The 24,402-nt window shown below is 42.8% G+C and overlaps 1 protein-coding gene and 1 long non-coding RNA gene across 2 annotated transcripts; one reads left to right on the forward strand and one right to left on the reverse strand.

Annotated features, from left to right (window-relative positions):
- Positions 1 to 4,224: 4,224 nt before the first annotated feature.
- On the reverse strand, positions 4,225 to 6,172 carry MAP1LC3C (microtubule associated protein 1 light chain 3 gamma). The gene is made up of 4 exons (XM_068676311.1): positions 6,020 to 6,172; positions 5,884 to 5,939; positions 5,660 to 5,766; positions 4,225 to 4,781 (listed from the first exon to the last, which is right to left on the reverse strand). The coding sequence occupies exons 1-4, from the start codon at positions 6,075 to 6,077 to the stop codon at positions 4,574 to 4,576; spliced, it is 429 nt and encodes a 142-aa protein (XP_068532412.1). The 5' UTR covers positions 6,078 to 6,172; the 3' UTR covers positions 4,225 to 4,573.
- Positions 6,173 to 11,634: 5,462 nt separating this feature from the next.
- On the forward strand, positions 11,635 to 23,481 carry LOC137853680 (uncharacterized). Its single transcript, XR_011094658.1, has 4 exons — positions 11,635 to 11,760; positions 12,232 to 12,460; positions 21,172 to 21,332; positions 23,252 to 23,481. It is a non-coding gene; the product is annotated as an uncharacterized lncRNA (long non-coding RNA).
- Positions 23,482 to 24,402: the final 921 nt, after the last annotated feature.

Genomic DNA, 24,402 nt, shown 5'->3' on the forward strand with positions numbered 1-24,402 from the left:
GCTCTTCAAAACCCATCTGGACTATGCTGCTACTAAACAGTTGTGTGCCATAGGAACATTACAGTTGAAGGGCAAGACAAACACCTGCTAGAAAACAAGAGGCAGGGAGTGACACAATTAGGACTGTAAAAGGAGAACCCTAAGGTAGTCACCTTCGTTTAAGCTGTTCCTCTAAACTAGGGCCAGATTGTCATTTAGAACAAGTAGCAGATAGCTAAGAAACTTGTGCTCTTAAAGAACAACCTAAAAACATCAGTGGAAATAGCTGTGTACAGCAACCATTAAGAAGTATCTTAAAAAAAAATAATAATAAGCATATTTGTACAGGTAGAATTTGATTTTTCCTAGTTTAAAATATGATAGGGTGACACAAAAGTCTATGAAAATAATGAAATACATTTATGTACAGGAGAGTCATCTAGATGTCTTTCTGTAACAAATCCTGGGGGGTATATGGGGGCCATTAAAAAAATATTGTACGTATGTTTTACTGTAACATATGAACTTCTATTTTTCAACCACCTTTCAGAGACCCCTTGGAAGTTTTCCAAGGAAACCTTCCTTCCCTCCCCCTCCACTTCACAGCCCATACATTAAAAACACAGTGTTCTAAAAATAGTTTCCTCTCCTGGTCAGGCCCTTTGGTTTAATCCCTGTAGTTTCTATAGAGGCTTTCTTAATGGGAATACAGTAGTACAATTTGATGCTGAAGGTTATGTTCTGTCCTGTTATTTCATTTGACTTTCCCAATTTGCTCTTTCATACACAAGTGAAAAAAAGAATATGAAGGGGAGGAGAAAGATCAAGTCTGTCATTTAGCATGTTTAACAGTCATGGGTTTTGTAGTTTTTTATTATTTTTACTGCAAAGTTAACACTGCCTGGAAACAGTTAGGCTTTTTATTGCTTTTACCTGCTAAATTCACAAGACTTGTTGTCTGCATTACTTAAGAGAGAAGATTAGTATCCCTATTAGTTAATTTTATTCTACCCCCAAAATCTTAAATAATTTTAAAATTCTAACGGTTTGGAAAGGTCCTGTTGTTGCTTGTTGCATGAAAACCCTAACTGATATTATCATGTTTGCCTTGCAGCAAGTGACAATTCACACTCCATAAAGCGTTGTACGCATTTTAAACCTGCATTTGCAATGGCTGTAGGATGTCAGTGGTGGCAAGGAGAGTACAGACAACTGGATCTCTAGTCTTAACAGGCACAGGAAAAAAAAAAAAAAAGACAACTTCTACCACTTAAAATTCAAATACATTGATGAGACTTTCCCCCTCCCCCCTTTTCTATTTCTGAACAAAACCCAGAGCTCGGAGATGGTTGTTTTTCCTGAATTGCTACTGTGGTCTCCTCCCATTGTCCTGATGAGTATTCAGAGTACATGCAGCTTGCCCAGGCCTTTTGACAACAAGAAAACTTAATCCTGTTTCCACAGCAGTCACTGTGTAGGCATACATTACACAAATGGCATGCTTTATTAAAATATCATTTTGTGCAGCAAAGGTGGCAGCAGCTATTTTAGGTGCTTTTGTTTTTCCCTTTTATTGACACTAGTGGTATCTGCGGTTATTAAAACTAGAGCTTTCTAAGTGAAGGTAAGGAAACAGACCGTTTTCCTCCCCCAGTGTTATTTCTGTGTAATTCCACTCAGCTATGTTGAAGTCACAACTCACCCAGTACTCTATTTTACACAATCCTCACTTAAAAATAATTAAAAAAAAAAAACAAAAACAAAAAAAAACACAATAACAACTCAAAAGCAAGGCAGCAAGGGCAATTTTAGTCTTCATTCCACACCTAAATTCAGTGTCCTTTCAATTATATTGATTTGAAGATGAGATGTAACGCTTGATTTTGCTAGGGTTCAAGGGCTGTGGACCCAACCAAACAAGTAACTTCAGCAGAGCACATACATACCCAAGAGCTTTGTAGCCAGAACACCACACACCTTCCAGGATTTAGCTGGTAGTCTATGGCAGAAAGAAAAGTATCCTTACATTTTCTTTTCTCTGGTGGAGGTTTTGGATATTAAAGAACCATATCCACATCTTAATTCAGAAATGAATATATTTTAACAAACATTAGTAGCGTCTCTATCTTCTCTTTATAGATTGGTAGTACATCGGAAAACACTATAGAGTTTACTTATCACTGACTTCCAGTGGTGTCCTTCATTGCAAGAACTACAGAACTACGTACTTGTCTGTAATCAATGGGTAATAGCTAAAACAAATATTAGCTCTTCAAACAGCAGCTCATTGGAGGCAGCTGTGGTTATCTCAGTTGCTTATGTCAGTCATCAGAGCAAAGCTTTTTCTGTTTGCTTCTTTTTCAGTTGTTCCCTGCAGTTGAAGAGACAATAGGTTCAATCCAGAGCTTCTTGTCACACTGGCAGGATACCTGATGTATTTGGGCATCTAATTCCTAGCTTATTACTCTAAGACTCTTTGAAGACTGCCTTTGATGGTTAATCTTACTTGCTTTGACACCTGGTAGAAGGGCATATCTATTACTGTTACCCAATGATGGAGCTTTACCAGCTCATGAAACTTCTCTCTGGGATCAACAGGGCAGTTTGAATAGGTTTATAAAGATGTTCTTCACCTGCAACTGACCTTCTTCTGCAGTAACTTTTTGGCTGGATCTGCAATTGAGCCTGTTAGACAGCACACAGTCTAATGTCAATGTGAGCTGGAAGGATCAACACTTACACCTCAGCCACTACATTACAGACTAAAGAAAGTTGGCTGTCAGACAGAACTGTTCCAGCCAAGAATCTGTAGTACTTTTCTCTTCACGCACCAAATATCACACAAGACAGGAAGACAAACAGAGGAGCCAACAAAGAAAAATATTAACTGAGCTCTTGGGCTGTCAAGAGTGCTAGAACACAGCAAGACTTCCCCTTGCTACCCCCACCCTGGGGTTCCCACAGCTGTCCAACATTGCCCTGCCCTATGCCTGCCAAACAGGTGTCTTTGCCTCCCTGAAGGCTTGTAACAAATGGCTATTTGCATTCAATTTGTGGAATGGAAGCTGTTTCCATAAGAAGTGAACTTGATCCAAGCAACAGATTCTGGGATCCCAAAGCCTGCCTGTTTTCATAACCCATGCTCTGACACAGCCTGCCCCTTTCTACTGAGTTGGGCAGGTCAATGATTTCTTTGTGCCTGCATCCTCCCAATCTGCCTTGTTTTATGAGCTGGTAAATAAAACCTTCAGTGATGCAGGTACCCCTTACCAGGCAAAACAGTAGCTTTTAGGTTTAGAGGCTTGAGCCCAAATCTGCTCAGAGCTTTAAATTCAAGAGAGCAACTGCGAAAAGCTATTACATACACATTCCTTCCTTATGCATAATTTAAATACTGTCAACACTTCTTCCTTCAGTCTAGCAATTCCTACATTAATCACCCTGCAAGTCAATTCAGTACTGAACAAAACAATTGCATCATGATGTAACAATTTGACTATCCTAAGCTGAGGCTGCCTAAAATTGTTAACTGCACACTGCAACAGATTCCTAAATGACTTGGTGTTTTAAGTTCATTATGCATGCTCAGAGTATTCATAGCTTTCCTGATACATTCCTCAGATATGAGGAAGCCAGGAAGGCTAACTTCAGCCTTCTGTCAAGAGGTCCTATAATTTAGGTTTAGGGAGTTTTAGACACTGGCATACCTCTCCACTGTAAGGTACAACAGATCCCCACCCTTCAGAGAAGGCTTAATGAAGCCCTTCTGCAGAAGGGACACGCAGGTGCCTGTACGGGAAAGATGCGAGCATCTTTCCTAGAGAGGCCAGACTAGAGAGATCTTGAACACTCAAGTCAGAGTTCTAGTCACATTACCTGCATTTAGGTTATGCTGCCTAGCAGTCAGTATTGACCATTTGAAGCAATTGTTGTCTATCATAGGCATTCACAGCATTTTCTATAACAGCTGACAGGAGTTTTTATTCAGGTGCTGAAACTACACTGCACTGAATCCTGTTCTAACACTACTGTCATCTTGCAGCTCAAGTACCTAGCTTAACAAGTTGTTTACAGGTAAAGTCACTCACAGTGAAGCTGACCCAGAACTTTGTTATCTCTTTCAGAAGAGGAGTAGCTATACAAGCAGTGCTTCATTTAAGAGCCATTAAGCTCAGATCCCCAGAATTGTTCTAGGACCATCACCTAGATAGACTTTCCCCAGATTAAAGCTAATGTTCAACCCAGTACTTAAAAGTTTCTTTATTTTACTCTTAAATTTAAACTTTAATGACACCTTAAAAAGCAGTTACATCAAAGATTGGTATTGCAAAAAAAAAAGTGGAGGTGCAGTTCCAAAAAAAAAAAAAAACCAAAAACCAACCCATAGTGTCTTCAGGTATAAAAATAGATATCTAAGTTATTATCCATGAAAAGTGTACCACCATTTCTGCCTTGAGCTGGTCCTGCCAGCTTTTGTGTCATGACTCCCCAGTACAGAGCTCATGAACTCATATTGGAAGGAGCGTCTCTGAGCTTCACGTCACAGGCATGACTCACAGCAAAACTGCTTCGCTGCAGCACGCAGACCCCAGCCTTAGGTTTTTTGAAGGCATTTCGAAGTTTTCCCTTGAGTGAGTAAGAAGCATCCAAACATCTCCTGGGAAGCATATGTCATGTACACAAAGCCATCTTCATCTTTGTAGTCCCTGTACACTTCTGCCATTGTCAAGGACATACTGGCTAAGCTCTTGTTGTTCACCAGCAGGTAGAAAGCTTGTGTAGCCGTTAGAGCCATCCTGCTTCTAATTGAAGAGGGGAGAGGAAAGGAAATAGAGGATTAAGCATCAGCACATTTAAGACAACATCAACTTTAGTCTATGAAATACACAAAGAAGAACAGTAGCTTATTAGGGAAGCTATGTAAAAGAAACACTGTGTAAAGTCAATTTGTGGTTTAATGTCTTCATCAGCAGGAAGTTAACCATGTGCTTGGAAGCCAGGAGGCTTGTGCTCCAAGGAAAGGCTTACATTTCTAGACCACAAGGGCTACTGAGTGAGCTTTGAGTTCTCAGTTACTGGGGAGAAGTGCTAAGCAGAAACCAAAAGCCCCTGCTGTACAGCTACAGCAAGTGATTACAGCATAGTCAGTTACACTTAAAGTAAGCCTGCCTTCAAAAGAGTTCTTGAAGACATAACATACAGATCAGCTGTGCAAGAGACAAAAGCACCTCCTACAGGAGCTAATAGCCAGGAAGATCTCCTCAGTGCACTTTTAGGAGTCTGAAAGCCTTGCTATTTCCCAATGCTTTGGCAGAGAATGTACTAAGTACTTTGGGAGACTTCTCTGCTACAGTGCTTTTGTAAGGAACAACTTACAAGCGTGCTTCCCACGGCTCACACCTAGGAGTTGCTATCAGCTTGAGCAAGGCACAGCAAGAGCCAGGAGAACAGAGCCACAGCACCAGCTTCAGCAAGCAGGAGGAAAGCAGAGCCGGAGTTTAGCACAGTCCTTACACGCTGCCCTTAGCATGGAGGAGAGGAGGCTTCACGGGTCCAGAAGGGAGGAGGGAAAGCAGGAGGCACCTCCTTTCCCCAAAGCACCCGAGCAAGCGCCTCTCCCCGCGGGGGGGAGGCAGCCACGGCTGGAGACCCCCCTCCCGCCCCGGTGCCCACAGCCCACCTGATGATGGTTATGAACTGCGTCATGGTCAGCTCCTCGGGAACAAGAAACTTGGTTTTGTCCAGGAGAGGAAGGTATTTTTCCTTCTGGTACCTCTCAACAATCACCTGTTTTAATCAGAGCCGCTTAGAAGCCATGAAGGCATCCCGCCCCGCGGTCCCAAACTTCAAAGGAAGAGGCACCGGGAGCCTTCCCCGAGCACGGCGACAAAAGCGGAGCCTTACCGGGATTTTCGTCGGGAACTTGGCCCTGATGCCGGCTACTTCTTCCAGCCTGGTGGCTGCGCGGGAGAGAGGACAAGCGTTACCCGTGCTCGCAGCCCGCCGCCCCTGCTGCGCTCCGCGGCCCCGCCGCCCCTACCGAAACTCTTCCTCAGCTTGAAGGGCCGCGCCGCCTGCGCTCCGGGGGCCGCCTGCATCCTGCCTCCGCTGCTGCCGCTGCTCCTGCTGGCGCTACCACCGCCGCCCCAAGCCTCTTATGGGGCCGCGGGTGCCGGCCCGGCCCCGACCCCTGCCGGGCTGCCGGGGGCCCCGCCCCGAGGGGCGGCCTCCGCGCCGAGCCCGGCTGCGGGCAGCCTCCCCGCCGCCCAGGGGGGCTTTGGGGACCCCCCAGAGCGGGCAAAATGTTCGTCCCCTCTGTGTCCAGCCCGCCTGCGGCCCTTGTCCCTTTTCAGGCGGCTGGGGCCATGCCAGGTCGGCTATATCATATTCATGCCGTATCCTCAGGCTACCAGTCAGGTGGCAAGGCACTGACGCTGGCACAGGCTGCCCAGAGAAGCTGTGGATGCCCCATCCCTGGAGGTGTTCAAGGCTGGATGGGGCTTTAAGCAACCTGGTCTGGTGGGAGGTGTCCCTGCACATGGTGGGGGGTGGAACCAGGTGGTCTGCGAGGTCCCTGCCATCCCAAACCATTCTGAGATACCACACTGTTTATTTCCTGAACAACCTGGGTGGTGACTTTTAATCCTGTCTCATCTCTAAGGCCTGACTGTGATTTTAATGGTTTCCAAGCAGATTTCAGGTCCACCTGTCTGCTGAATGTGATGAGACAGATTCCCAGCCCTCAGGGTTGCCTGTTTACTTGCTTTTACTTCAGCTGTCAAAGTGGCCTCACAGCCAGGCACGGCTCAGCAAGGAGTGAGGCTAACTGAAGGCTGGTTGTTGTCCATATAAGTCATCTCAGTGGATGGCTGGAATTGATCCCTATTACTTGGCTTGCTTTGCTTATACCTCTAAAATACAGTAGTTTTCATTTCATTCAATCTACCAGGCCAAAGGCGACTGGAAGCTGCTACAGTTTGTGAGTGAAGATTTATGAGTGCTGGACTCGGCTGCTTCTTCAAGCCAAAATCAATGACTGTCACTGCTTGTGCTTTTATTGTTAGTTTTGCAATATGTGTAGCAAAGCTTTTTTTTTTTTTTCCTAAACTTTTCCAATCAAAGGAGAATGAGCTCTCAAAAAAGAAAAAAAAAAAAATAGGTTTGTTACCTCATAGTTACAATAACCTCCATTAAAAGCGTTGTGTAGCACTGCATATGCCCTGAAGATTGAGCAACCAGAAGATCGTTCTGAAAAGGCACATCTTTGTCAAAGTCTGTGCGCACTGGGTACGTGGCTTTCAGCCAGCCCTTGCAGAGCTCTGTGCCCAGTGCCTGAAGTCAGGAGTGGAAGTCGGCTGGAAGCTGAGGGCTTCGGTCACAGCACAAGCTCCCCCGTGTGGCACCATGAGCGGAGTTGTGTGGAGGGGGCGAGATCTGTTGCTGTGAGCAGTCCCTGAGTGAGAGCTCCAAAGCTGCAGAGGACCTATAGCCAAGGCTGGAGTGGTGTGGACCCGCTCCTCAAGGAGCTCCTCCTGATGGGCAGCCTCTACAGCACTGTGGGTGAACTCCGGGGGCAGCTGTCAGAGCCAGGTCTCACATCAGTGCCCTGCTTCCTTTGCCATCTCTCACTGCATGTGGAGGAAGTGCAAGGGCCTGGTTCCACACAGACACCAGCAGCCTTGCCTCCAGAGGGGTGATTTCCTTCCTGAACTGTGAGCTCCTACAGCAGCTGCTTGTGGGAGAACTGCGTGCCTGATGAGAGGGGGAGCCAAAGAAGAGAATTTCCAGTGAAATTCACAGTTAGGGCTCCAACTTCTGTGGTGGCCAAGAGCATTCATGTACTCGGGCCTAGTTTGCATGTGCCCTAAGCAGAGAGAATGGGAGGTCTTGCATGTGTCTGAGTGGCCCCTGCACTCTCTCTTGCATGGTTATCCAGTTCTGGACTTAAATATGGAATTCATTCCTGCTCCCCTTTGCCTTGGAAGTTTTTCTCACTTGCACATAATTAATGACCTGGTAAAGCAATTTTGTGTAGAGAACAGAGAACTCAGGGCCACAGTGAACCAGAAAGAGAAGGATCAAAGCAAATTGTTATTCTATTTTATCCTGTGTGAATGCCCAGAGACTACACTTGTAGGAGTACTGTGAGTCCATAAACATTACAACAAAAGCTTAGAGTTGCCTATCTTATCTAGTCCAGTTTCATTGCCATGTTTATAGCCTTTTCCAGAGTCCCAGGTTTGCAGCTGTATAATTGAATGTTGATCTATCCATCATCCCTATAACAAAGTGATCCCAGCTTCGTAGGTTTAATCATACACAGTCTGGCTCAGGAGAAGTTATCTTAAATGCAGCAAATGAATATCACATCCTTCACATTGTCCCATTCCAACTGAAGGCATTAAAATACTTGTCTCATGGCAGCAACGGGTCTTAATCAGTGAATTGCCTTCCCTGTGTGGGGAGGATGCAGGGTGTCAGAAATGTGAGGACTCTGTTTCGGTGGGAACCAGGGAGCTCCTGTGAAAGACAAAATTGTGGCTCATGTAGAGAGCCCAAAATAAGCTAGTAGGAGCTTTCTGGGAAAGGATAAAATTTGGTTTGTCCTAAACGTGTTGCTGAAGTCTGAATACATGATACTGCCGGAGGGAGGAAGTGAGTCAGCTCATGACTGAGCTTGAGGGCTTTGCCTCCTGATCCGGTGAGGGAGTGCTTCTGTCATAGACCTTCTAGCATATGCAAGTTTTCTATTGTAAAATTTGACTGCTTTGTCTGCTGGTTCATTTTACATTTTCAGGAGTTTCCACTGCTTACCTTGTTTCTTGAACTTTTTCACCCAAATTCCTGCTTTTATTTTATTTTATTTATTTAGTTTTTTTCCCCACGGAATCAGGGGGAGGGTGATGAATGGGCTCTAATGCAAGGCCTTTTTCTTAGACTGTGCTGCTCCATTCATGCTGGATCTGCTCAGAGAAAGCAATCAATGTTAGAGGAAAGGCCTCAAGAACTAGAGAAAGCACATTTCTCCAAACTGTTCTTGTTCAGTAGTTATTTGTCATTCAAATCATACAGGTCCCTATGGATATGCAAGTCTCCCTGTACTAAACCAAATATAAGCAGCTTCAAAAAAAAAAAAAAAAAGAAGCCTGCCCCAAAGAACTTGAAATCTGAATTTCCCAGACAAGATAAAATGAGGTAGAAATAATTACAGCAGCTGCAGAATTCCAAGACGCAAAGAACGCGTGCAAGTTTTAACACAATTTCAAGGGGAAGACTGGTACAGCTGGTAACAGCTTCCACAGTGCTGGAGCAGAAATGCATCGAATTGATCATGGGACCACCCTGCCTCTTAGGGAATTCACACACACACACACACACACACAAAATAAAAAAATAAAAAAATAGAGATTTTACATGTGATTGCATTACAAACTATCACAAACTATCAAATCCCTGACCAGCTGCCTTTATACAGTTGAATGCTGCATGTGAAATCACACTTCCTAAGCTTTCCAGTAATACCTGTAAGAAGAAAAACGAAATATATTGTACAGGCAGGTTTAGCAGAGAGACGAGCTGCTTCTGAAAGGGTTTAGCCCTGACACACCACAAAGACAGGATTACACCATAGCGTTAACCTCTTGAGCATGGCTGTGTGTACGATCAGTTGCTATCTAGTGGGTCTGCAACTTAATATTTCCCTAGAGGGAAATGCTAACCACCTCTTTGAATGGGGAATTGTCCCTGAGCTTTGTGAACACTCTTCTGTTCTTTCCTGCTCTGAAGCAAAAGCTCTGAATTGTATTTCCATAGCTTGTACAAAAGTTTGAACGACACTAGCTGTAATCCACTATGGCTGTGGGTGGGTTGTAATGAGCTCTGTAACAACAACAGAAAAGATGTAGAAGACACTGAGGTTTTTGCAGCATTGTAGTGGAACCTCTGCCTCCCCTCTGCAAGTGCTTTTGAATCCCCAGGTGTGTTGCAGAGGCACAAGGACAAGCTGGGAGTCAGGCATTCACACCAACAACAGTGCTGCTTCCAGGTGGATCTGTGAGCTGTTGTGGAGCTGCAGACCAAGAGCTGCCCCTGCTAACCAGAGGACTGCGATGCTCCACTCAGTCTGCTCTAGTAGTGTGTAAGTGCTGAGAGGCTCTAGCCACAATTTCACCAGTTGTAGGGAGCATCCAGATAAAATTCCCTTCTTTAACCACGTGGCATTCCCTCTTTGGAAGCCTCCACAGTGGTATCTAGTGCTTGGGTACCACTGTGGCTGAAAGCCCTGTGAGGTTTAACGAGCCGGAGTGATTGGAGAGCTCCAGCTGCTGAGCATGGGGAATTTAAGCTGTGGTGGTTTAAAGCTAACCACCCTTACCCAGGCTCAGGAGTCATGGCTCTGAGCCTGAAGTCAGACTGCATCCTGCTAGCCTGTTCTGCTAAGCTTGCTGAGTGGTATGATGCCTAAGGCAAACCCAAGGGCCAGAATCAAGAATCAGGAGAAAAACTCGATACATGGAAAAATGTGGACTGCCTTAGAAGTGATTTGTGTTTCAGTGGAAATTACTCATTCCACTGTTACATGGCAAAAAGCATCCCAGCACACCATAAACTGAGATTAGCTTTTCTTCATAAGTCACTGTGCAGGTGCTGGTGAGTTAATTCCAGTGTAGCAAAACTTGGATGACAAACAGGGCATTGCTCTGGCTATAAATTCCATCCAGCATTGAATAATCCTGAACACAAGCTGATATGTAAGCAAGAGGCTGAGGGATTAAGTGCAGAAGGGACAAAACAGTTATGTGTAGACTAACCATATAAATGTGAGTGATACAGCACTGGAGGGACAAGGATTTATTTATTTAAGCAGCCTAACTGAATGGGAAGAGAAACTGCAACATGATGTTCTAGGGAAAAAATGTGAGTTGGCACAAGGAAGGCTTATTTGTCGCACTGTGAAAGTCTGAAGGTTTACAGAATTATGCATAGTTATCTTAAATACGTGCTTTCATGAGGGCTGTCTATAAGTGACAACAAAATATTCAAGTCAAGAGGCGTTTGAAAAGCCCTTATATGTTAGGGCACAGCCAGCCAGTTTAACAGCTCTTACAAGAGTTTTCCTGAACATTTGCATGCCCCCTCAGCAACCCTAGTTATAGACGGGAAATCTTTTGCCTCCCTTTTGCCTTCTGCAGCTCTGAACCTGACTATTTCTCCTCCTGTGACGCAGAAGCAAACCCACCCTCTACTTCTCATAAACCTAAAGTAGTTGTGTGGCAGCAACTAACTTTCTCTCCAAATTCATGAGCCTTTATGCCAAGCTAGTTGGAGTATTCTTCTGGCTTAGGAGATGCTTACTCCTGTATCTCAGATTTATGGTCCAAACTCATCTGTTAATGAGGCTCAGGTCATGAACTGAGCTCTTCTCAAAATGCTGAGATAAGTTTAAAAGTCACTAGTGGTATTACTGGGTTGATTGGCTAGTGGTTATGTGTACTTTGGGTTCTTTTCCTTTGTCTCCTGATCTTTTTAACCTTTATAGTGAACCCAGGTCAGATCTCTCTAGCTTTTTTAGTGCAGCCCCAAGGGTTAGAAATGAGCTCTGTTACATTTAAGTGAAAGACACAGCTGTTTTGTATCAGAGCTTGGGATTGAAAGCTTCAAATGTCTCTTCTGTGAAAGAAACTTCAGCTAACCTCATTTCATCTGTTCTCTCTTTAGTACCTTTACCTGTTCTGAGCTGGAGTCCAGCTGATTTCTCTCCTGGTTTATTGTTGTCATAAGGTTAAAATACTGTTGTCTGTGCTGTGTGTAATGTATGGGTAGCACCCTAGAGATAGCAAAATTTAAGCAATATTTTGATGGAGTAGTTTCTTCATACTAGTTTTTGATTTCAAGGGTACCATTAAGCGTGCTTTTCTTAAATGTTATGTCCTCCACTGAAAGATTTTGAGACCTTTTTCAGCATTAACTTGTTAAATTCCCAACCATGTTAAAAGAATCAAGCAGGCTGAGTTACAGTGAGGTATCCTCCATCTTTAAGTCATTCCACATGGCAAATCCTTCTGTTTTAGCATTTTGAATTTGAGGCCTTCTCAGTGACTTTCTTCAAGAATTGCTCAACATGAAGATTTTTAACTAGATGTAAAATAAAACAATGACGTTTTAAAGAAAGCTGGCATAAACTGGCAAGCTGTTGGTTAAGGTCCCTTGCAAATACCTCTCTAATTTTCTGTTTCCTGCGTTCTCCTGTAGGGGCTGATTTCAAAGCCTAGGATGATGCTACCAAGGCAAACACATCATTGGATCCTTCTTTCCTACTACATGCCCTCTCCTTTTCACTGCTGAGAAGGAATGAATTATGTTTTCCTTGTACAGAAGAAACAGAAGTGATGCTCTTGCTAACCAATTTTCTTGGTCCTCCCTCTCTGAAAAACCGAAGAAGTGCTCTTCCGCATGGACAAGACCCTGGTTTTCCTTTGAGGTAAGGCACATAATTTAATGGATTTCCCTTTGTAAGAGATCATCATAACCTTCTGTAGTCACTGCTGCTTTGTAGCTTGCAATAAAGGAGCGCACTGAATAGCACTGTTTGGGGGTTCTTGATAACAAGGCCCTTCTGTGGGCCAGGGCCTGGTTAATGAGTGCTGTTGCTGAAGCATGGGCTTTTGTTGGAGGTTGTGCGTATTTGCTTCTCACAAGGGACTGCTGGTACTTCACATGCGTAACAGCAACAGTTGATGGAAAAATGTGATAAAAGGGGAAACGCTCCACATTTTGCCCCGATTAGAATTTACTGAGCGTCTGTTTGAATTAATCTGATTTTTTGGACGTCTTTTGTAGGCTGGAATTCTGGGAACATGATTTCCCTCTTCTGGTGTCTTCTGTTTGACTTGGGAGCACGTTTACATTCTGTCGTGCTGGTTTTAGCAGTGCTACTGCTATGATTACAGATCTCGGCGCTTGTGCCTTGCTGAGAGAGAAGAGTGTGCCATGTTCTGCAACAGTGGATTTCAAAGTAGTGCTTTGTCCATATAAGATGATAATCTTGTTTGAAGATATTTTCCTTGCATACAGTGTTTTAAAGCGTTTTCACCAGCATGGCTGAGTTGTTTCTAGACGGGATGTCAGTGGCTTTGCATCCAGCCTGTGCCTGGCCTCCCTGCTGAGACTGCCAAGAATGTGTCAGATGGTGCCAAAAGTAGCTATTGGGGTTTGGTTTGTGGATGCTGGAAACTGGTTACTATTTTAACCTTCAGAAAGGGTGTTATAGCTGACAGAGAGCAGAGGATTTTAAAAATATCTTTAACATGTCCCTGTGAAGCTGGCAGCTTTCTTGTTGCTCGTCTGGAATGCCTGAAATGAAGGTCAAGAGAGCCCAGCTTTTGGGGTGGCAGAGAGCATGCCTCACTGTGAGAGCAGTTCACAGCGTCTCTAAGAGTGGCCACAACCTTTGGATACCTCCCTTTTCAGGTGTGTGTTAACAAGGTCAGATCCCTACTAAGAAAGTGCTCTGCACTTAACAAAAATCTGGACTCTGTAAAATGGCCACACAAGGTACTCAGAAATTGTGGATCTCTGGATTTGAAACATCTAAGGTTGAGGTACAAGCCCCAAAACTATAGGGGGGGAGGGGAGGAAAACAAACAAACAAACAAAAACTTTAAAGGAAAGAATGAGTTCCTGCTTTACAAATTCAACCCTGTCACTTTGTCCTAGATGTCCTTTTTAAGGAAATCTTGTAAAAATTAAGAGAAACACACAAAATACTGGTTGGAACAGAGAGGGAAGTCACTTTACAATTTGAGAAATGGGACCCCTAGGTTACTATTCCCAGTCTCTCTACTGGACTGTGTAGTCTTAAACAAGTCCTGGAAGTGTGGCCAAGCCCCTGGGCTGCATCATCTACTTAGCTGCGCAACAGATGTGTTGTGGAGCTCAGCTAATGTGCATGTGCCATGAACAAAATTCAACAGAAATGCCAAGAATTTATTGAATGTGAAAATGCTGACAGTGGTTTGGACTGATAGGGGATTGCTGAGAATCATAGCACAAATGTATGTGTTAGCAGATATTCAGACCTGTCTATGTGAGGAATTTAACTGAAGATGACTAAACCCAGAGCCCAGTCTTCCCAGGGTCTGCATACAGTCAGTGGTTGGAGAGAGTAAAGCTCTCGCAGAGGATCCATGCAGTGTATGTGCTCTGAACTGTCTTCTGCAGGAGTCCTTCCCCTTCCACTGGCCCCACTGAGCATTTGATTACCTGCAGCAGGTACTGTGAATGCTCCAAAGAGCTCAGCCTCTTAGGAGCCGGCTTGAATTCTGTCCTGATCACTTTCAGCAGAATTTTCCTTGCTTAATAGCATGCAGGCTTGCTCATTTCCCTAGTGCTATGATATGTAACTGTCAAAATAGCTTATACCAATGTCACCCAGCCCGTTTATGTTGCATCTTTGAACTGAGTATTTTTTAAAACTGAGTTATACAGAGTGTGCCTGTAGCTTAGACAAAAAAGACAGCCTTGTACCACTTTCTGTCTATGGGAAATGGACTTGAAATGAAGCACTGAGGAATAGTATGGGTAAGATATAAGCAGGATGGGGGGTCCTTAACAGAGGGCAGACTTCTGAACCCCAAAGTGCAAAACAGCTGGTTGCTCAATCCGTAGGCTTTAGTTTGTGTGACTAACACACAGGTAGTAGATAAGCCAGTTCTTCCCGACCTCTGCAGTAGTGTGGCTGCAGTGGGCAATCTTTACAAAGGGATGAATTGTTCTTAAACCTCAACTGGAACATGCTGCACACAGGGGGCTGTTAACTATGTAAAACACATGCCAGTGTCTTGCCTTTTGTCATCTTGAGCAGACCTAGCTGCTTTGGAAAGCAGAAAGCTTTCATCACCTATTTGCTTTCAGGTTGCCTATCCTCTTTCAAACAGTTTCTTGAAGAGCACCACAGTGCTCATTTCACACTGTAGCAGACAAGAGCTGAAGGCAGGGCTAGGTCTACAGGTGCTGTTGCCAGTGACTGTAGCCATGCAGAGGATGCCAGTGAGAGCATGGTCTTTGCCCAGATGCCCCTGTGGTTGTAAGGTGAGACTCCCAGCATCATCCTGCTCAGGAAATCAAGAGGATTTTCCCATGTTTTAAATGATAGCTGAAGTAAAGCAGATCTGAGAACTGGTGAAAATCCCACCCAAATATACACGCAGATAAACGTGATAGATGGCAACTGTGCTGTATTGAATGGCTCTTGCTGGTAACCTACATAATTCTCATATGACGCATGGCATTGGCATGAGGGCTGCTCACTACTCGGTTCCTGATATGGATCTTGCTTATTGTCAATAACTTTAATCGGTTTGTCTTTGATGAAGGCTACTGGAACAAATATATAGGATAGTGCGACTTTGGTTTCTACTGCGCAGTTGCCCCTGAGTAGCATATTTTTTGATAAAGAGGGCAAGTACCAAGTGTAAATTTTCCTCTGTTTTAAAGAATATTTCTCAAATGTAAGGTTGAACTGCACTTAGAAAGTAGTGGTCCTATACAAGACACAAGCTTATCCTAAATTGCAAAAGGGGACCACTGGAATTTCCTGTTAGTGGTTGTGGACAAAGTTAACATTACAACCACAAAGCCTTCTTGTGAATGTAAATCCTCTCCCCTGATGGGCACACCTGGCTCTTTACACCATTGTGATGGATGCTTTGTGCTGCTACCCAGAAGACTCGCAGTTCACTAGCCAGAGTTGTGTTCACGTTCATCTTTAAAACTGACTCTTCTTGCAGGCCGTGATTTTTTCCTTCAAACCAAACAGCTCTGAGGAGGCTGTGATCAACCTCTAGAAGGACACATTGAATGATTAGAAAGAAAAAGCCAGAGTTTTCTCCTTATTCTTCTGGTTCCATATACCCTTACACATTTCATCAGGTGCTTTTCTAAATTATAACATTCACTCCTGCAAATACCTTTACCTTTTCCTCTGCTTCTTCATGTACTGCTTTACTTATATTTGTGTGAGCAGTATCACTCTGTGTTGAATATTAAATTACTGCAATACATATAGAAGTGTATTTACATATTTCACTAAGAGCTCATTGGGAAACTAAGTTAGCTTTATAACAGCTGAGGCATTTGTTTGTATGATCGTTTTGGTGCAGACAAATGAGTCAGACTTGTTCCTTGTGTAGCATTAGTTCCATGCAACTGTTAACTGCTACAGCTGAAAAGAAATGTTTATTAACATAAGAACTTTTCTTGCCTTTGAAATTTCAGTGTCCTCAGTGAACTGAGTTTTAAAAAAATCCTGTTCATGTAATTTCTTTAATGTAAGATGAGATGCAATATCATATCAGATACTGCAGTGTGTGTAAGTCTACTCACAAATATACATATATTTATGTTAGTATATACTTATATGTAGAGGTATATATATGTTGTTCTTTTTCTCTGAAAGTTTGTAGTCATATATGCACTCTGGATTAAATAAGTTGCTATGGATGTAAATGATACAAAATGATTAAGTAGCCCAGCTGTCTGTGGTCAAATACAGCATTTCACCAAATGCTTCTCCAAAATAAAAATTCTTCCAAGGAGTAATTTATAATTTAGACCTGTAAAAAGGTTTCCTGGATAGTATTTGTTTCCCATGTGTAATGTGGTTTGCAATCTACTTTCGGATCCAGCTCTCTGCATTTGTCTCTGAAATGGGTTTGGTGATGGATGGTGGCAAGCTGCCTAAAGATGACTAGATATTTTGCCTCTCTAACATATGTCTCTGGAGTGGTGAGTTAGTGTCTAGCATCATGTTAATGTCACAAAGTAAAGGAAATGCGGTGAGAGTCACTAATGAAAAATGACTTGAGCCGGACTCATAGAAGAACTAGTGAGCCAGCTACCAGGTCTGGATCCTCTTCTTCCATAAAGCCTTAAATCTCTTCTCTGAGAAGGTCTTGATCAAGCAGAACAGCTTTTGAGATTTTTTTCCTGAATAGGGGCATAATCAAAACTTGTTGAAAGCTTAAATGAAAACAGGCGTGGGTTGGGAAAATCAAATGGCAGGGTGGGTCTAGGTGAGGCAGGGTGTCAGAGCAGTGGTGGGGCTTTGGTCTGGGATGTAGAAGGTCCTGGAGCCAACCTCAACACAGCTGAACGAAAGCAGGTGGCTTTCATCCTTTATTATTTTTGGTGACCTGACCTGAGCTTCAGTGCCCTGTGCATAGCTAAGTCCCACTCATTAGGATACAGATAGGTGAAACCTCTCCTCTCTCATGCCAGCACAGCCTCCAGTGCAATACATTTTGGTGACTACTGGTGAAAATATTCTTGCTATTAAACCCTGTGAAACAGGCACCTTGCCACTTTTGTGTGGCTTTTTTTTTTTTTTTTTTCCCCTCTCTCTCTCTCTCTCCAGACCTGAAATTTCATCTAACAAGCCTGGGCTGCCCCCAGCCCACTGTCTGTCAGCTGCCTAGAGCATTAGAGCATGCTGCCACCATGCAGCAATGATTACCATAAAATACTTCTACCAATGGAGCATTACTCCAGGAAGGGTTTGCCTTGTGTCAAGGCTCAGCAATAGAACTTTGGGTGCCTTCAGAGTATCTTTCTCTCTTGGTGGAATTTTCAGCCTAACTTTGGGAAGGAGTTGCCAAATTCTGTGTTTGTACTTTGTGCAGGGATTAGCAAAATACTACTTTTTTTTCTCATTTGGAATATATTTGATATCTTGAAATCCAGAGAGCAAAGAAGTAGATACTATCACATACTATGCTTAGAATTGGGGACATCCTATGAATATCCTGTATAGAAAACTGATTTTGATAAGGCTATTTCTCCATTAAAAAACAGAATTGCACACGGTGACTTGTACTTTTAATTCACAAACTAGGATAGTTTTTGTCAGATTGTTTTCATTAATTAACAGATTCAAGGAGACTGAAATCTGTTCAGATGCCCGGTAAAGATGTAAGAGCCAAATTCACCAAGTGACAGGCTTACAGTGTGGTGCTTTTCATGTTTTCACCTGATGTTTCAATTACATCTCTGTAGGTCAGAGCATTTTTCACCTTGATATGAGAACCAACGTGCAAACTGCAAACCCTGGCAGTGCTGCTGGCTGCCTGGGGTCAGCTCCAAGCAGGCTCATGTCTCTCTCCCCCTTCTCCTGCTGAGGTGTTTCTGCTGGCAGCAGCCACAGCATTCGTGCAGCTAGGCTGGAGGCTCAGTCCACTGCCCGTCCTCTGTGTACAGTGGTGGCCAGCATGCCTGCCATCTGAAGTGCAGGGGTTTCCTGAGCTCGGGACAGATCCACTTCCTTTCCTGAATCTGTTCAGTAGCCTTTTGAATTGATGTTGATATCAGCCTAAGCATCTGTAGAAATTCTTGCCAGCATGTTGTTGCAGCTTAGCTACACATGGCATGAGGAACCACCTCCATTTGTTTATTCTGAACCTTCTGGCTGTTGGTAGTTTCATGATGATCCTCCATTCCTCCTCTGAGGAATGATCCTCAGTGGTGATCCTTCAGTCCTCCACTGAAGGAAAGAACAGGCATCCTCTCACCATCCAGTCTGACATAGCATTCACCTTTATAAATGCTCCTGCAATGTGGAAACAAAACACTGATTCTAGCTTTAGGCAATGCAAATTAAAACTGATATTACCTATCTCAGATGAGCCAATTAAGCAGCATGAGGTAGGCTGGCTGCCTTTTCACAGCATGCCCTGATATTCTGCAGCTTTCAGATAAGACACTTGATTTAGGTGTCAGGTGTGGTCTCTGTTTTCTAAATTGAGTGGGGGAAAAAAAAAATTATATCCACTCTTTGATTGGACTTCAGGGTTGTTTTTTTTTTTTTTTTTTTTTTTTTTTTTTTTTTTTTGTTTTGTTTTCTTATAAAAAAGGAGGTGGGTGGTGTGGATGTGTCCATAACATTAGCAGCTCTGACTCAGACACACAAGAAGCACATCTGCAGAAGGAGAAGGTGTAGTTTTTCATATGAACTGTTTTCTCACTATAACCACACAGTGACAGACTGGCATGAAAACTCCAAAAACTTCAGTCAGCCTCTGGCTCTGTGCAGAAAGTCTTGCACTGTCGAACCTCCAGGGAACATTTGATTGTTTGGCTCAAAGGCAGAAGACCATGTATAGACTGGGAGTTTATTCACTGTGGTCACTGCACCTCCAAAAAGATAGGAAAAAATGCAAATGTGCTCCAGCCTGATCCGGGCTCCAAGCATGCAACAAGTCATATTTTTTTTTACTTTAGCTGACAGTAGAAATTAGGGCTGTAAAAGGTCTGCCTAGCAGAGGATTATATGAAACTGAGACATAGCTCCAAGCAATTTTTGCTCAATAAGCATGTCAGCTGCAAGTTGAAACAATCCATAATGAGTGTGCTGCAGCCTAATGTTCAGATGGTTTCTTTAGGATAACTGCTCAATGGGGTGGTTGTCCCTTTGCAGAGCATGCTGGAAGGTTCAGCTAGCAATGTAAGCGTCTTCCTGCACCATTTCTGAGCACCTCCAGCAAGGTAATGAAATCCTTTGACCTTCCCTGGCTTCATTTCTGTTTTAAAGGGAAGTCAGCAATCTACAGGACTTGATTCTTTTGCTGAGAATATTATCCTTCAACAATATTCAAGAATATTCTTAGGATAGTATTCTTATTCTTATATATTGGTAGTTGGACTGCTAATTAAACATAAAGTCTTTTGCAGCTCCAAAAATAATATAGCTGAATATCCATTGTCAGAGAATTATATAATTTGATAATGGTTTTAATGGGAGGTTTATTTGTATTTTCTTCTTGCTTGTGGTAGCTGAGCGCTGGAGAGCCCTCTTGTGCTGGGTGCTGTACACACCCTGTTCAAAAGGAGGATCCTTGCTATGAGTCCCCAGCCTGAGCAGGGGAATCCTGGGCAAGGATTTGGGTGTGTAAGGGTGCAAAAGAGATGTCTTTGGGCAGTATGAGGGAGGAGTGCAGCCAGCCAAAGCTCAGCCACTCTATAGGCACCGCTAGAAAGAGGTTCTTGATACTCATTTATGCTCGGGGAGTTTCTGTAAACTGAAAGCACAGCTTCATTCCCATTTTTGTCGGTGTGATTCACTGCACGACTTGTGGTCTGGTATCCATTGTCTTTCTGTTTCCTGGTGTGAAAGCTGCTACCTTAGGCAGAGCTTCCAGACAAAGAGATTAAAGTTTGCTGACGTGACAAATCTTATTTGGCAGATTCCAGGATTTAGAGACTGAAATTTCTTGCACTTGGTGAACTTCTGCAGCATATCCAAAGCGGAGTCCTGAGGTCACCCCATCTCCCACAAACATCTGCCCACAGCAGTCCCTGGGAGACTGGCCACCAAGCCAGGCAGTCTGGGAGCCCCCAGCCCTCAGTGACACTGACACCTGGCTTTGCTGCTGGTATTTGGGCAGAGGCAGCTCAGTGGGCAGCTTCCTGCTGAGTGGAGGGTTAGGAGGAAAAAAAGACTTCATCTAATTCAAACTGAAACTCAATTTTGAAAAAAGGTGGATGATTCCTGTTAGCAGAAACCCTCTTTCCTGGTTGTCCTCCATTCTAACTTTGACCTTCTCATCTAAATAAAGGATGTCTGTGCTTCGTGACTTCTGGTAGTTTCAGTACACAAGGAAGGTATGTAAAGACAGTGAATTATAATGGTTAATGTTAATGGGAAGTGAGAAGGGAATTATTTGCATTCAAGCTATTAATATGTCTCCTAACACTGTTTCTCTCTTGATCAGTGGGAAAGTCAGACTAGATTTTAATAGGTGATGTTATATAGTTCCAGAAACAAATGATCTGACTACTGTGGTTGGAAGGGAATTTACACTAACAAAGCCTAGATAACGTTTTAGGCCAATAAAATTTATGTGGCGGTGGCATAGATTTATACAACATGTGGGCCAGAAGGAAAAGTTAGATATTATAGTGTAACGTAAGCCATCGATTTTCACTTGATTTCTTCTTGTCTTTAGCCCCGTTTTATTGTGAAAGCAAATTCTATCGTATTATCAGGTAGCTCCTTGGGTCTGTCTTCTTCCGTTTTTATCCCATTAGTACAAATTTGAGAACAAAAATTGATAAATTGGTATCAATAATACATGTATTAGTTATGAAGTTTTTAACTGCCTGGATGCTTCTAATTTTCACTCTGTGTTTTTGTACCTAAAGTCTTAGAATCACCATATAGGAAAATTCAGAGGAGACTTGTTCCCCCAGTACCCACCCCGCACTGTGCAGAAGACCCCAGATGGAGTTGTATCATTCTTTCTAGCTTGGTTTCTACCATGGCCAACAGCTTGCAGTGCCAGCACTCCCGATCCCCAGCTCAGGTAAGGGTGCTGCTGCTTCATATGTGGCTTTGTGGTGTGATGTAGGAGGGGTGAGTGAGCCTTCTGGTGGAATTAGGATTCCTTATATCAACAGTCTTACCACAAGGGAGAGCAAGGCTTTAAAGTGAACTCTCTTTGGGCTATGAGTCAAGAAATCTTCCTCAGAATATCTATCTCCATCAGAAACTGTCTTCTTCATCCCCCTTTCAATGCACACAAGCCCATGACCAAAACTGTGGTCTTAAGATGTTCCTTGGCTCTTTCAAGATGCTCAGCAGCTCAGATAGCAGATCTTAATTCTCCTTGATGTCACATTAGCAGTTCTCAGAGCAGGAGAATCTTGGAAAATGGTAAGGATGGTAGCACCTGTGGGAGAGGACAGAGGGTTTCCACGCAGCAAGGCTGGAGCAGTGGCAGGAGGAGCTGCGGGAGGAGGAAGCAACTTGGCCCCAAACCAGAAGGGGAACTTCAGAAGCTGTGATGACTGCTATACCCAGGTCAGGCTGTGATGAAAAGGTGGGGCAGTTAGCTCCAGGTAGCGTTGGCAGACATTGTGCTTGCTAGTTGGATCAAGTTTTCCATGTTTTAAACCCCAGAGAGCACTTTGGATCTGTAGGACAAAAGGCATCTTGCTGGCTGTATTGAATCCTCCCCATTACCAACATATTTCTATTCCACCGTTCCTGATATTGTAAGCTTTTGACAGCGTTATCCCTTCAAATCCTATTCCTGTTTACGTTCTCACAAATTATTGGCCATTTTGTCCTCATCAAGTAATACAATTGAGATGTCTCAGCACTTCTGCTGATCCATGGCATGCTGTTGTGATGGAGGTAGGCTGTAGAGAAGCGAGCTGTCATGGCATAAAACAGCAAAATGCGAGCAAGTTGGCACTCAGAAGTTGTCAACATCAGCAGCAATAACTGGGCGCCTAATCAGAGGTGACTGTCTACGTGGAAGAACTTACTTCATGTCTCATTTGGAACTATTGGTAACTCCCTGGATGTGGAGGTCTTGGGAGTGATTCACATGCTTTTAGCCTTGGGGTTACTTGTGACTGCATTCACAAACACAAGCCAATAAATTAAATCAGATATATGAGATCTTACTGTGGTATATTACAAATTAACACCAACTTGATTTAAGAAAATCCCAGAGTTAATCTTGAGTTTCTGCAGTATAAATGCTTCATTTATTATGTACTTTCTGGGAAACATAAGTTGTTAACCTGCAATTTTAGAAAGCTTAACTTTTTTTTTCTATCCTATTAGTTTCCTTTCAGAAGCAAAGGCTCTGCATTATCAGTATACTTGGCAAAATGATTCCCTTGGTTCTTGCCTGTTCAAAGATAGCAAATTGCTATCCTTAACTCCTTATTTTTGCTTCTCTCTCTTGTAATTCCATCTTTTATTTATAAAGCCTTCCACTGTTGTATACAACATCTTATTGGAAAGCCAACGAGACATAGCGTAGCAGAAAAGACTCTCTAACTGGAAGCCTCTGAGAGGCAGAAGAAAGTACAGAAGGGTGAGTGTTGGTCTTTGTCGAATGGAAGCAAAGAAATCCCTGGTGGTGGTCCTTCTGCCACTGCTCTGCCTTATGTGAAAGGTCAAATACTGAACATAGCACACATACTACATGAGAAGTCAGTGATCTCATGACCTTCCTCTGTCATGTATATGATTTTTTTCCATGCTATTTTTTTTCCATATTACTCATAAAGCTCCGAACACTCTTCTTGCCCCAAACTGGAAAACTCCAAGCACTTTTTCTTTACTACAAATTATTTCAAAGTTGTGGTGTCAGGATAATTTGCATAACACTTCAGGCTTCTCCAAAAGAATAAAATAAAATAAAATAAAACACTTCAAGTCTTAAAACACTTTTTTTTTCTTAATTACTTTTTTTTTTTTTGTCAGTATTTTCAGCTTTACCATCATGTGAGTGAAAATTAAGGACTTATTTCCCCAGGACGCTTGCTTGACCTCCCAAGAAAGCTACACGACTGCATTTGCTACCAGCTCCTATGTATTCTAAAACTACACCTAAGCCTACAGAATTTGAAGAAACATATTACCAGTAGCTATAATTAATGATCACACTTAATACCAAAAATCAGGCGAACAATGTAGGCATTGCTTTTGTGTTGCATTATAATTTCTGGATCTTCATTTGTATGTGCCATTTATGATGCATTGTAATCCCCACTCCACCATCTCTACCTTTCACAGTCTTCCAATATCTATCACTCTGTCTGTAAATAAGCTAATTACCATGCTTTTCTTGCACGAGCAACCCCTTCACTGTACATAAACCAACTATTTTTTTTTTAATCTTGGATTGTCTAGGTAACACATACCTAATTATATGCTTAGAAATTGTTCTCACTTTGCATTTAATGCCAAAATACGGTTCTTGTCTATTTTCCTGAATATTCTAATTACTCTGTCCCCTTTAGAAAGGGGTACTTGCATGTCAAACGTGCTTCAGAAAGACTCAAAAAAACCACCAACAACAAAAAGTGGGTTAATCCATTATTACAACCTCTACATAAAATTAGTTTTTATGAAAGGAACACAAAACAGAAAGAAAGAAGGAGCAGTTTAGAGGAGGTAAAGCATCTTTTTATTACTTCAGTAATTAACTACAAAGAACATAAAGTCAACAGAAAATGACAAAATGTAACAAATTGAATATAATCTTCAAAGAAATGGCAGATTGATTTCTGGGACAAGTTTTGATATTATGTTGAGACACTAAAAGCAGATCATTCTCAGAGATCTTGGAAGGAGCAGGAGTTGTTGGTTTAAAATCCAGCTGACAAAATGTAAATTTACACTAAAAGCAGATCATTCTCAGAGATCTCGGAAGGAGCAGGAGTTGTTGGTTTAAAATCCAGCTGACAAAATGTAAATTTAATGGTACATACTGAACAAGAGATAATAGATCTAAAATAAATACTGATTTGTTATTGATAACTAACTTTGCTGCAGATTAAGAACTTGAACAAAGGAGTTATTGAAATAGACTCTCGCCATCCTCAATAATGCCAAATTCTTTTTTTAGTTCA

The sequence above is a fragment of the Anas acuta genome, chromosome 3 (genome assembly GCF_963932015.1).
Source record: "Anas acuta chromosome 3, bAnaAcu1.1, whole genome shotgun sequence".
Lineage (NCBI taxonomy): Eukaryota > Metazoa > Chordata > Aves > Anseriformes > Anatidae > Anas > Anas acuta.